The following is a 13,607-nucleotide window of genomic DNA, read 5'->3' as shown; positions in this document are numbered from 1 at the left end:
TTAGTCTGTAGTTCTCAAGATGTATGTCTGAAATCGAACTGCTCACTGACATGTATAAGATACGTTTGATTTAGAAGAACTCGAGGATTGGATCAAAGAAGGAGTAATTATTCCAAGTTTGAGATCTTTGTGTGTATAGGTTAAAAGTCTTGTGATTGGACGGGAAGTAAACATAATATATTTTCCTGAATTGTGATTGGCTAAAAACCTTTTCTTTCCACAGTATTTTCTAATAACTGAATCCGGAGCCTTTCCCAGTTTTTATTGTATGACTAGTGAGTTTGAGGTATGTGCTGGTACTGAAAGGACTCAAATTGGCACAGAGACTGTAAATATTAGGGGCAGTGACAGAAGCCCTCCACGGGGCGTTTGGCATTCTTACAACAAAGCTGTAGCGAGGTGTAAATCTCTGAATAGTTCAAACATGTAATTAGTGTCGTTGCAGACGGGAAGGATGAAAGGATGACAGTGTTTTCTTCATTTTTTGTTTAGAATTGTGGACTGTTCTGCAGTGACTGTTTTCAGTGGAAAGTGTTGCTCTGCTTTGCCGCTGTCACTACAGGACTGCTGTTTCCGGCGAAATTCGGGCTAACTCAGGCAGCAGGAGGCATGTGTTCCGAAAAACAGCGCTCTGGAGATGCGGCATTTAACCTGGGGTTTATTTTGTGACCCAGAGTGGAACCGGCACGCCTCACTTTTGGGTCACCTACCCCCTCCATTCTGCGGGAGCGGCTATTAGAGAGGTGAACCTCAAACGCTCTTCCTAGTGCCACGGAAGGGGAGCATTCTTTCTACCACCGCCCCCCATACTTCTTAGACTGGCTCGTCCCGCGGCCTCCGCGCGGCAGCGTCGTGGGGCACTACTTTCCGAGTGGGGTTGTTCCTCCGACCGTCTCCCGCGGCTCCCTGCCCGCGCCGGCGGAAGGAGACGCGGCGCTCGCAGCCTGCGAGTGGAGGGGGAGGCGGAGTAGTGCTGTCCACGACGAGGTGGCGGCAGTGACCGGGGCTGCCTGACGGCGACTGGTGTGGGGATTTCTGTCAGTTTGTGTGTGTGTGTGTGTGTGTGTGTGTGTGTGCGCGCGCGCGCGTGTGTGCGCGTGTGTGTGCGCGCGTGCGCGCGCGACTACAGTCAGAGGCTGCGAGTCGGGAGTCGGGAGTCCAGGGGAGTGTTGAGGACTGCCACAGACCGAGGTCGCTGTGCCCTTCTGGGCAGAGCGTCCGGTGCGCCCCCGAATCGACGCTCGCTTGCTCGCGGGGCTGCCGCGGTCCCTCAGTCCTCTCTCCTCCTCAGCATGGGCGGCCGGTAGGAGCGGGGTTTCACCGATTACCTCGCAGTGGAGGAGGCAGCAGCCGCTTCGGCAGTGATGGCTATGGCGGTGGAGACGCGGCTGGAACTGGTGGGGAAGCGGTTCTTGTGCGTGGCGGTCGGCGAAGAGGCTCGGCCAGAGCACGGGGAGAGTGGACGCTGTTGGCGGGGCTGGCGAGCAGGGGTCATCCGAGCTGTGTCACACAGGGACAGCCGAAACCCGGACCTGGCGGTAAGAGAGCGAGTGTCCCTCAGCCTCCTGGCCCACGCCTGCACCACTGGTCCCTGGCGGCAGCAGCACCTTGTGGGGTTACCTCTGGTACCTTGCGCCTCCCAGCAGGCTGGCGGTCACGCCCCTCTTTGGAGCAGTCAGCCGCTTAGCCGTCATCCCCTGCCGGGGTCTCTTCGCAAGTGGCTCCCCCGTGGGAGTGGTGTGTTGTCCAGTGTCCGGAGAGGGAGACCCGGGCTCCTGCCCACGCCCCGCCGGGTCCCTTGGCTGCTGTCTGGGAGAGGGGCGGGGGGGTCATGGCCCGCGGTGGCCGCCGGGGAGACCTTACCGAAGGCGGGGCTGTGAGCCGGAGCCGCTGGGGCAGGTGGGGGTGGCGGACAGAACACAAGACCACTCATGGCGGTAGGGGGCCATCTTCACCAGCATCTCTTTCCTTGCAAAAGTCTTAGTAGTGCAGGGGTTGGAGACTTAAAACTTAGGCAGTAAGGCTGCTGAAGGGGAGAGAGAAAAGGAAAAAGACAGATCTTTGGTTTTTCCGGCAGTCCTGGGATTGTGTATGTTTTCGAGGCAAACACTGTGTAGTGGCGACGTCTTGATACAACCTCTTTATACAGATGCTTGCATTTCTAACTGGAAACGATGAAAATGAAAATTTTTGATTTGACGGGTTATAGAAATTAACCCGCCCCTTGTTTTCATTTTTTTTTTTTTTCCATAGTGTTGTGGTTTTTTAGAAAGTGAATAGTGCTTTAAAAGACATCCTGGGTTTTATACGATTTTAAATAAAGCAGGGAATATTATAAATTAAAATGCTACTCCCTGCCGAACCTGAAGTGTCCTTTGGTTTGCTTTCTTTCTTTTCCTTTCAAATGATCCTGCCGATATTTTCTTTCAGTAGTGTAGGAATGTACACCGTTTCAAGACGGGATATGCTGTGTTAGTGTTCCAAGCACGTTTTCACTTGGGGACAGGTTGGAGGTAAGGGGCGGAGTAGAGGCTAGGCATTGACTGACTAGCCTTTGCAGGGTTGATTTACGACTGCATAATCCATGAAATTTATTGGTAGTGTCCTGCGGTATTTAATTTTTTATTGATAACTTCAAACGGTAATATTTTTCCATTTGTATATCTTCGAATTTACATTTCCAAATTCACTCTCTCTATACGTGTGCATACCTATTTTAATATTTACATTGGTCTGTGTTTTTGTAAACCACTGTTTGATGACTGTAGTCAATGGTTCGGTTTTGTAGGGCATGTATTAATGTTGACTTGATTTTACAAAATAGGTTTGTTTCGCCAATAGGTGTTTCTAATAGGAAATAAGCAGGATAATGGTAATTTTGAAGATTTTAGTTATTCTCATTGGAAAGAAGAAAAAGAATCTTTAAAATTTCTGATCTTAGTGATTCTACAGATTGTGTCTATTCAGCAACTTTTTTGTGTGTAAAAGGCAGGTGCTAAATTTATTTTTCCTCCTCTTAACTGTGATATGATTTGGTTTTTATGTGGAAGCTAGTTGGATTATGGTTTAGCATTTTAAAATTATTTCACAGCAAACCTGGAATAATATTTTGTTTTCCACAATATTTTGTTTAAGTAGATGCATGAAAATTAGGAAATATAGTTTTAAATTATGAATATCATTCATGACAGTCAAGTCGTCAAAGTTAAATATACTAAAAACCTTCTTATATGGAAATTTAAATGATGCAAAGAATGGATTTACAAATAATCACGTTTGTAAAAGGCCAGGTATTAAGCTGGGTATTTAAAAATGAGAAATAGAGGCACCTGGGTGGCTCAGCTGGTTAAGCATCAGGCTCTTGGTTTCAGCTCAGGTCAGGACCCCATAGTTCATGAGTTTGAGCCCTACATTGGGCTCTGTGCTGACAGCACAGCCTGCTTGGGATTCTCTCTCTCCCTCTCTCTGCCCCTCCCCTGCTCATGCTGTCTCTGTCTGTCTCTCTCAAAATAAATAAAGAAACTTTAAAAATATGTATGAATGATGGGGATCAATTACCTATTACTATTTATTAATTTTGAGTGTCTCTTTTTTTGTTGTTTTTGGATTTTTTTTTTGTTTTGTGACATTGTGTACCTTGGTGGTTATTTCCGCAATATCCATTATCTATTGTGTGGTTTGGCTAAACTATGGGCCATGGTATTCCTTAGATAATCAGGCAGTTAAACTCCTCTGGCTACACTGATGGTTGCAGGCCTTAACTAATTAGGTCCAATCAGAATGAAATCAAGTATAGTGGTGTGTGGGTATGACGCTGAAATTGCTACAGCCATTTCCCTGCTTTAAGGTCAACCAGTTTGAGGGCAAAACTGACAAACAGATCAAATTGTTTTCTAAAGCCCAAATACTACTGTTGGATTTTTCATGTATGGGATTTTTCATTTTGGGAGAATACATTTTATTTTGTCTCTTTCTGTTGTTTTTTCTGTGGAACTAAAAGCATTTTAACTGATTGATATACATGGTAATATTCTATTCCATTTTTTTTGGAAAGCACATATAAGAAGTATTTTCATGACATTCTTGCCTTGTTTGCTATTTGATATTGAGACATTCAGACTTTTGTCATACTTCAGTGATGATTTTCTGAAATGATGATACATTCTGCTTTGTGTCTTCATGTCTTCAAAGCTTTGAAAAATTGGTTTAAATGTATGTAAGATACACAGATATCTAGGTTCCTAAATAATGGAAAATAAGAAATAACATTTGAATATTTATGTCAGGAAGTATGCTATAAACCCCTTGTAGTTACAAAGAAATTTCAGGAAAGAGGTATTATTAATATTTCAGAAATTAACAAGAAATTAACCTTTATTTTTTAGGCTATATACCATAAATGTTGTATGTTTATTGTTGGCCAGATAAATACCTATAGGAACACTATTCTTTATCCACAGTTCTGAAATTCAAATACTGTAGTTTTGTACCAACAAAATTTTTGTAATGATTCATCAGGAAAACCTGACCAAATGAACTTTTTAAAAAGTAAAACCTAATATGAACTGAATATTCTTATTTTGTAAGAGAAATGTTAATGTGTTTAATTTTAGGATGCTTCTCTAAACTCCACAGGTTTATGTACAACATAGATACTTTTACATGTAATGTACATATGACATATGGACGGCAGTGTGTCACTATTTAGCTATCACTATATATGCCCTAGTTAACTTTATAAAATTTTGAATTCTAAAATCCATCTAGTTGGAAGGGTTTGGGATAAAGGATTGTTATTTAAAAATTAATATTGATGTTTTTTAATGGTGATTTAGTGATAACAAACATTACTAGTTTCATTTGTTTCAATTTGACAGTGATTCTATTTCTGCCTGATGTTCAGGTAAACAGTTGTTTTCAATGTAGATTTTTTTTTTTTTGGAGTTTATTTATTTATGCTCAGAAAGAGAGAGAGAGAGAGAGCAGGGGAGGGGCAGAGAGAGAGAATCCCAAGCAGGATCTGTACAATCAGAGCAGAGCCCAGTGCAGGGCTTGAACCCACAAACTGTGAGATCATGACCTGAGCCAAAATCAAGAGCTGGATGCTAACAGACTGAGCCACACAGGTGTCTCTTAAGTGTAGATTTTTAACAAACTTACATTTTATTTGATAAAAAATTCTTAATCTGCTAAATCTTTAAGAATTACATAATTTGCCCTTTAAGATGCTTACTGAAATATTAAAAAGTTTCAAAATGTTGAAACATTCTTTGAAATTATTTAATTGGATGGAATCTTTTCATGTAGAAAATTTTATATTCTAGCTATTTTATAAAAGTATTCTAGTAAACCATTGATGAAAGTCTTTTATAAATGTAGAACCTATTGATTTAATAATGGAATAAGTGATTAATTAGTAGAAAACAGCTTGTTATCCTTTCACTGTTGGACACAGGGCTTAAAATTCTGAGATATAACAGTCTAGTCCCCATTTCTCAACCATTTGGGACTGGGAGTCATATAGGAATTCATTTATTGAAATTGAGCAGGGTAGATAAATGCTTAAACCTTTTAATAAAAAGTATGAATATGGTAGAATCTGTCTTTCGGGATTGATTGGTGGCAGACCCCTTTAGAATTAATAAAAGTTTTGGATTACATATTTCTTAATACATTACAAATTTCGGGTACAGTATTTCATCTGTATTTGTTCAAAACAGCCCAACAAAATAGGTCTTAATAGAACATTTTTTGAAATTAGTTTGAAGAGATAGGAATTGCTTGTAAGTATGTATAGATAAATCCATGTAACTGAACATGTAGAAGATCTTAGGTTTCATTGAAATATTTCTCAAAAGTACTGGATTTATAGTTTATACGTTTCACTTGATTTACAGTTTGGTTCTCAGTTTTCTCATTTATCTAGCGAGTGAATGAAATTAGTCTAGGGGCTCCTGGGTGGCTCAGTCAGTTGAGCATCTGACTTCAGCTCAGGTCATGATCTCACAGTCTGTGGGTTCAAGCCCCTCATCGGGCTCTGTGCTGACAGCTGGGAGCCTGGAGCCTGGAGCCTGCTTCCAATTCTGGGTCTCCCTCTCTGTCTCTGCCCCTCCCCTGCTCATGCTCCATCTCTCTCTCTCTCTCAAAAATAAATAAAAAACATTAAAAAAAATTGGTCTAGATTCAGAGTTTTTTCTATTCTGTAATTCCAGAATTATGATATTAATAGTTTTTACCTGGAATGTCCTGGAATAAAATGTTTATTAAGCAGAAATAAATTTCAGATTCCTCCCAAAAGCACTTAATTCTGAGTCAATGAAAGTTTTCATTATGATACACTTTTTGTGTTACATTCCACAAATCTGTTATAAGATAATGTGATTTTGTGTTAAAATAATGTGATTTCTGTTGAGGATTTTTTAAAGTTTATTTTGAGAGAGAGAGAGAGAATGCGCACATGCAAGCAGGGGAGGGAGTGGGGCAGAGGGTGGAGGGTGGGGTGGGATGCAGAATTCCAAATAGGCTCTGTGCTGTTGTGGGGCTTGAACTGTTGGGGGCTTGATCTCACAAACTGAGATCATGACCTGAGCCAAAATCAAGAGTCAGATGCTTAAGTGATTGACCCACCCAAGCGACCCTAGTATTTCTTTTGGATGGTCAAGATGAGTTCATAAGATTTGAATTTTTATGATTGTAGAAATTGCAGTAGAATAAATATCCCAAAGTTACAATAATAATTGTATAATTATTCAATAATTAATTCAATAATATTTTCAATAATATTGAAATAATTCAATATTTTCTCATACACTTGGAATGTTTTATCAGCTTATATTTGATTTTTTGATGAAAATAGTCTATAGTTCAAATTGATTAAAAGGAGTGAAAAATTACTTCTTTAAATGATTAGTAATTCACAGACTTTCAAAGTAAAAACAACAACAAAACACAGGCCTCTTCTATTGCTATGATAAATGTTCTTCCTGGGGTGCCTGGCTGGCTCTGTCGACAGTGCATGTGAGTCTTGATTTTGGGTTGTGGGTTTGAGCCCCTCTTTGGGTGTAGAGATTACTTAAAAATAAAATCTTAATAAGATCTCCCTGAACCTTTGCTCTTTTTTAATTTTTATAGCCCCATTATTCAAGTCCTTTTGGGACTTCCTCCTTTTTTGACTAGTTTCTTCCATCTTCTTAATTTAGTGGTAGAGATTCAGTTCTTTGATTACTGTTTTCTTCTGTCTTGTTTTGTTTGTTAACTCGTGTTCTCTTTAGAGAATTTATTGCTACTTCTTTGCATCATGACTCACAGGTCTGCCTGCAGCTTAAGCATTGGAGTTCAATTTGAATCCACCATTTCTGCCTTCTTCTTTGATGTCTTTACATGAATGTTCCACCTTTGAGTATGATATAATGTCTAGTGTTCATTATCTTCATATGGAACGAGTGCCCCTTTTGAGACTTACCTTAAAGTAGTCTCATACTGGCTTTAAAACTGTCATTTACTTTCACCTTTCCACTTAGAATGTAGGTATGAGTTCTGCAAATTTCTTCCTTCAAATTGCAATCTGTTCTCCCTACTTGTTCCCTCTGTTTTTTCAATCTGTACTGCCAAAGGCTACAACTTTCACTGCCTTATGCATATAGTAAGTGATCTTTTCACTTTCAAGTTTCTTCCTTTTCCAGTCTGTTCTACACACTGTGGACAGATTATCAGACTGAGTTTCCCATTAGCTCACTTAAGTAGTTTTTCTTTTGCTCTTCCAATAAAGTCCAAACTCCATTACCCTAGTGTTTATACCTCCTCAGTCTTGTCCCCTATCTTTTGAAATTTAAAATTCTCTAATCCCTTATGCAAACTGTTGTGGTATTTAGTAAAAGTCTTTTATTGCAATTAAAAAATTTAATAACCAACTATTTATGAAATAATGAAATGTATTTTATGTTTACTTTCAAATTTCATTTGCTGGTAAAGATTCTCATGTCAAACTGATAGGCATATTCTTTTTTTATTAAAATTGGTATTACTTTGGTATTGCATGAACTGAATCAAATGAGAAAATAGACTCCTAATCAAATTATACATAAAGTGTTACTAGTTATTCCACTTGTTTTTGAAAGAATCCAATTTGTTATTCATGAATTTGGAAGTACTACTTTTCTTTGATTTTAAGATATACATTTTCCACATTTTAATGTTTTTGAAATTAAGTCACAGTTTGTAGTTCATGTCAAAAGTGACTTATCACTCATCAGGAATATCAAATGAGATTCTGGTGACTCAGTCGGTTGACCGTCTGACTCTTGATTTCAGTTCAGGTCATGATCCCAGGGTTGTGGAACCGAACCCTACCTTGGGCTCCATGCTAAGCATGGAGCCTGCTTAAGATTCTCTCTCTTTCTCCCTTTGCCCGTCCCCCCCCCCCCCCCACCGCTCTCTTTCTCTCTCTTTAAAAGAAAAAGAAAAAAGAATATTAAGTGATGATATACTGGTAGTAGTCTAACTGCAAAGTGTGTGAACTTGTAGAACTTTTCAGTCTTAGTATCCCTTTAAATTCTTAAAAATTATTAAGAATCCCATAGAGCTTTGGTTTTTGTGGGTTATATCTGTTGACATTTACTGTATTAAAAATTAAATTTAGAAGTTAGGACATAGAAATAGATATTCCATTACCTGTCAGAACAGTGCTATTATGCTACATGTAGCCTGTAAAAAATTGCTTGTACACTGATGAGAGAATAAAAGTGGAAAAGGCAAATAATGTCTAAGTATTATTATGAAAAGTTTTAATTTTACTAACCCCTTGAATGGGTTTAATTATAACCCTTGAAAACTTGTAATGAAGATGCCTGTTCATCTGTTTCCTTAGTTAGAATTATTTACATTGGTATAATGGCAGGTGCTTAAAAGTTTTAGTTGAATTTGGCTTCTTCATCATCATTTCAGATGTCTTCTAGTATTTGCTATGTTGCTATATTGCTGTGAACATTATGTATTTTAAATGTAGAAGATTTCCTGTCACATGCCAGAGAATATAAAAACAGTAGAACATGCAGTAGAAACTCACTATTCCTAGAATAGATTTTAGAATTTTTCAAAGCTAGAAGAGGTCTGTGTGACTAATTCATGTGTTGTGAAAGACTGTCACTTACGAGCTGAAACATCTGATCCATCTGTCAAAATTATGAGTTTAAGTATGATTCAGAAAACATCTTTAGGCTCAGAGGAATGTCAGAGAAAGAAGTAGTATGGCAATGTGTGGATAAAGTTATGCATTGCCATTTAATGTAAAATGAATTTATATATATTGAATATAGAATTTATTTCCTCCCTAAATTGTCATTGCTTAGATTGAATCTTTACATCAAGGCAATGTAAGTACTTGGTAAGATATTTAATTTCGAGACAATTTGAAGTTGATAAAGTGTTCCAATATGTTATATGGCACCACTATTAATTTAGTCTGTCTTTCTTTTTCAGAGTCACATTGATGAAAATATGTAGATCATATTTTAAAATGTTTCCCTTTTTCCCTTAAATGTGTAATTGCCTTAACTTTTTAAATCTCTTATCATATATTACTACAAAAGTGAATGTTTTAAGGGAAAACATTTTACATTGTTCATATGAATAAAGGAATAAATAATGAATATGAATATAGACTATGTGTGTCCCATCTTTCCATAATGGTTTTGAAATCTAGAAACACACATACATTTTTATGGAAATAAGGATTAATTCCCCTTGAAATATAAAGTTAAAGCTGCAAAAAAGGAAAAAGGTATAAATTTGCTTATAAAGAGGGCTAACATAATATTGCATAAAGTTTGCTTCTGAATTTCTTAGCTTTCAGAGCCAAAATGAGAATTGATTTTCCTTGATAACATTGGTTTTCAAAGCAGTTTTCACTAAGCCTTGCTTACTGGCTTTTTGGATTGCTTTCTGCTGTCTGTTGGAGAAGTGAATGGCCAGATGGTGCAGGAGAAAAGGAGGAAACTGAAAGGTGCTGAATTTTGGTCCTCAAGCCTTTCAATTAGAACAGCTTTGATTTTATCATTTTTATTTAATAATGACTTTCAGGTCAAAAAAATTAGGTTATGCCGTTCTTTTACCAGGGAAAAGAAAGTATGCTATTTTTTTTTTTCAACGTTTTTTATTTATTTTTGGGACAGAGAGAGACAGAGCATGAACGGGGGAGGGGCAGAGAGAGAGGGAGACACAGAATCGGAAACAGGCTCCAGGCTCCGAGCCATCAGCCCAGAGCCTGACGCGGGGCTCGAACTCACGGACCTCGAGATCGTGACCTGGCTGAAGTCGGACGCTTAACCGACTGCGCCACCCAGGCGCCCCAGAAAGTATGCTATTTTTAAAAAGAAACTTTTCCTCACAAACAATTCTGAAACTGGTAACTTATACAGGAGAATTAAGTAGCATACAAGTTTTGTTAAAGACAGTGAATATTATTATAGCAAATAAAGAGTTCTTTTTTTAGTAATTAAGGATCAAAGGTATAATTATAAAGTGGCACTTGATGATGATATTTCTGCAAGAGATTAATGAGGTCCAGGTCTATAATGTTTTAGTGATCAGGAGAACCTGGAGAAGAACCTAATATTTATTTAACTTAGTATAATGTTTTTAAGGTTCATCCCTGTTTTAGCAAGAATCATAACGTCATTCATTTTTATGACTGAATAATATTTTTTTGCATGTACATACTCCTTTTTCTTTATCCACTTATCTATTGATGGACATTTAACAACTCAAGTTACACCTTTTGGCTATTGTGAAAAATGCTGCTCTGAACATTGGTGTATAGATACTTGTTCAAATCCATGCTTGTTCAATTCAGAAGAGGTGTTGCTGGATCATATGGTGATTCTATGTGTAGTGCTGTGAGGAACCACCATAGTATTTTCCTCAGCAGCTGCACCATTTTTACATTACCTCCAGCAATGCATGTGAATTCCAGTTTCTCAGCATCCTAGTCAGCACTTGCTCTTTTCTGAGCTGTTTTGTGTGTATTTAAATAGCTATCCTAATGGGCATAAAGTGGTATATTATTATGGTTTTGATTGGCATTTCCTTAATGATTAGTGATGTTGAGCACCTTTTCAGGTGCTTATGGCTATTTGTATATCTTCTTTGGAGAATGTTTGATTTTTTGCTCATTTTTGGATTAGGTTGGTTATTTTGTTTTGTTGTGGAGCTCCATATATATTGTGGATATTAATGCTTTCTCAGAAAGATGATTTGCAATTATTTTCTCTCATTCTGTGGGTTTCTTTTTTGTAGTCTTACACAAAAGGTTTAAATTTTGATGTAGTCCAGTTTATCTTTTTTCTCTTGTTGTCTGATTCTGGCCTCATATCCAAGAAGTCACTGCTAGATCCTATGCTGTGAAGCTTTTGTGTGTGGTGTTTCTTTCTTTCTTTTTTTTTTTTTTTTTAAGTGTATTGTAATTTATTTATTTAGAGAGTCAACACACATAAGTGGGGGAAGGAGAGCAAGGGAGAGAGAAAGAATTCCAAGCAGACTCTGCAGTGTCAGCACTGAGCCTGACATGGGGTTTGAACTTACTAACCCATGAGATCATGACCTCACCTGAAATCAAGAGTTGGATGCTCAACCGACTGAGCCATCCAGGTGCCCCGTGCTAATGTTTTCTTTATAGTTTTTTTATGTTTATTTATTTATATTTTTCAATGTTTATTTATTTTTGACAGAGAGAGAGAGAGAGAGAGAGAGAGCGAGCGAGCGCGAGCATGAGTGGGGGAGGGGCAGAGAGAGAGGGAGACACAGAATCCGAAATAGGCTCCAGGCTCCCAGCTGTCAGCACAGAGCCTGACGCGGGGCTTGAACTCACCGACAGTGAGATCATGACCTGAGCTGAAGTCGGATGTTCAACGGACTGAGCCACCCAGGTGCCCCAAATGTTTATTTTTCAGAGAAAGGGCGTGAGCAGGGGAGGGGCAGAAAGAGATGGAGACACAGAACTCTCGAAGCAGGCCCCAGGGTTTGCATTGTCAGCACAGAGACCAACACAGGGCTCAAACTCAGGAACTGTGAGTGAGATCATGACCTGAGCCAAAGTTGGACACTTAACTGATTGAGCTACCCAGAGACCCCATCTTTTATAGTTTTAATTCTTGTGTTTAGTTCTATATATATATATATATATATATATAGTATGTATATGGTATGTATATATATGTGTGTATATATATATATATAGTATGTATATGGTATATAATATATATGGTAATATATATATAGTAATATATATATATATATGTGTATATATACACATGTAAGACAAGGATCCTTCATTCTTCTGAATGTGGTATGGTTTTCCCAGCACTATTTGTTGAAAAGACTGTTCTTTTTTCATTGAGTAGTCTTGACACTCTTGGCAAAAAATCACTTGACAGTATATGTGAGGGTTTATTTCCAGGTTCTCTATTCTATTCCATTGGTCTGTGTGTCTATATTCCAGTACCACACTGTTTTGATTCCTTTATATTTGTAGTAAGTTTAAAATCAGGAAGTATGAGACCTCCAACTTTTGTTCTTCTTACAAGATTCTTTTGGCTCATTGAGTCCTTGAGATTCCATATGACTTTTAGGATTGATTTTTTTTTTTGTTACAGAAAAAAATGGCATTGGGATTTTGATATTGTATCAAATCATAGATCCTTTTGGGTAGTGTCAATATCTTAAAAGTATTAAGTTTTCCAATCCGTGAACACAGAATGTCTTTCCATTATGTCTTTAATTTTTTTTTCAGCAGTATTTTGTAGTTGTCAGTGTACAAGTCTTTTGCCTCTTTAGTTAATTCTTAGTATTTTATACTTTTTGATGCTACTGTAAATGGAATTGTTTTCTTAATTTCTCTTTTGTATTCCTCATTATTAATATATAGAAATGCAGCTGATTTTTATGTGCTGATTTTTTATCCTGCAACTTTTCTGAATTTTATTCTAACAGTTTTTTGTTTGTGTGAAATTCTTAGGAGTGTTCTACATATGTGATCATGTCATCTGTAAACAGATAATCTTCTTTCCAGTTTGGAGGTCTTTTTTTTCTTGTCTAATTTTCCATCTACAACTCTAGTAACACACTCAATAGAAGTGGCAAAAAGTGAGCATCCTTGTCTTATTTTTAATCTTAGAGAAAAAGCTTGCAGTCTTTACTGTTGAGTATGATGTTAGTTGTGGAATGTTCATTTATGGCCTTTATTATGTTGAGGTAGTTTTCTTCTTCCATTCCTAGTTTGTTGAGTGTTTTTGTCATGAAAGGGTATTTAACTTTGTCAGATGCTTTTTCTGTATCAGTTGAAATGAGCTTGTGGTTTTTCCTTCCTTCCATTTTTTTTCTTTTTAACTATAGTATATGTTACATTGATTTTTGTATTTCAAATCATCCTTGCATTCCAGGAGTAAAACCCACTTGGTTATGTGTATGGTAGATTTTATTGTGTTTAATTTAAAAAAATTAAAAAAAAATTTTAATGTTTATTTTTGAGAGAGAGAGACAGAGTGTGAGTGGGGGAGGGGGGGAGAGAGAGAGAGAGAGAGAGAGAGAGAGAGAGAGAGAGAGAGAGAGAGAGA

The 13,607-nt window shown here is 37.8% G+C and overlaps 1 protein-coding gene across 7 annotated transcripts in view; it reads left to right on the top strand.

Moving 5' to 3' along the window:
- JMJD1C (jumonji domain containing 1C) overlaps positions 1 to 13,607 on the top strand; it is a 318,019-nt gene that overhangs the window by 57,783 nt on the left and 246,629 nt on the right. For 3 of the 7 annotated variants that reach the window (XM_049646137.1, XM_049646135.1, XM_049646134.1), the window contains exon 1: positions 1,265 to 1,538. The exons of 1 other annotated variant lie outside the window; for it this stretch is intronic. In XM_049646137.1, the coding sequence (XP_049502094.1) occupies positions 1,365 to 1,538 (174 nt within the window). In that variant the 5' untranslated portion in view covers positions 1,265 to 1,364. Of the gene's footprint in view, positions 1 to 1,262; positions 1,539 to 13,607 lie in introns of those variants that run through there. 3 more of the 7 variants (XM_049646136.1, XR_007460906.1, XM_049646143.1) reach the window with 3 other exon arrangements.

Source organism: Panthera uncia, chromosome D2, assembly GCF_023721935.1.
Source record: "Panthera uncia isolate 11264 chromosome D2, Puncia_PCG_1.0, whole genome shotgun sequence".
Lineage (NCBI taxonomy): Eukaryota > Metazoa > Chordata > Mammalia > Carnivora > Felidae > Panthera > Panthera uncia.
Note: the sequence above shows the minus strand (reverse complement) of the source record. Positions and strands in the feature narration are given on the sequence as shown.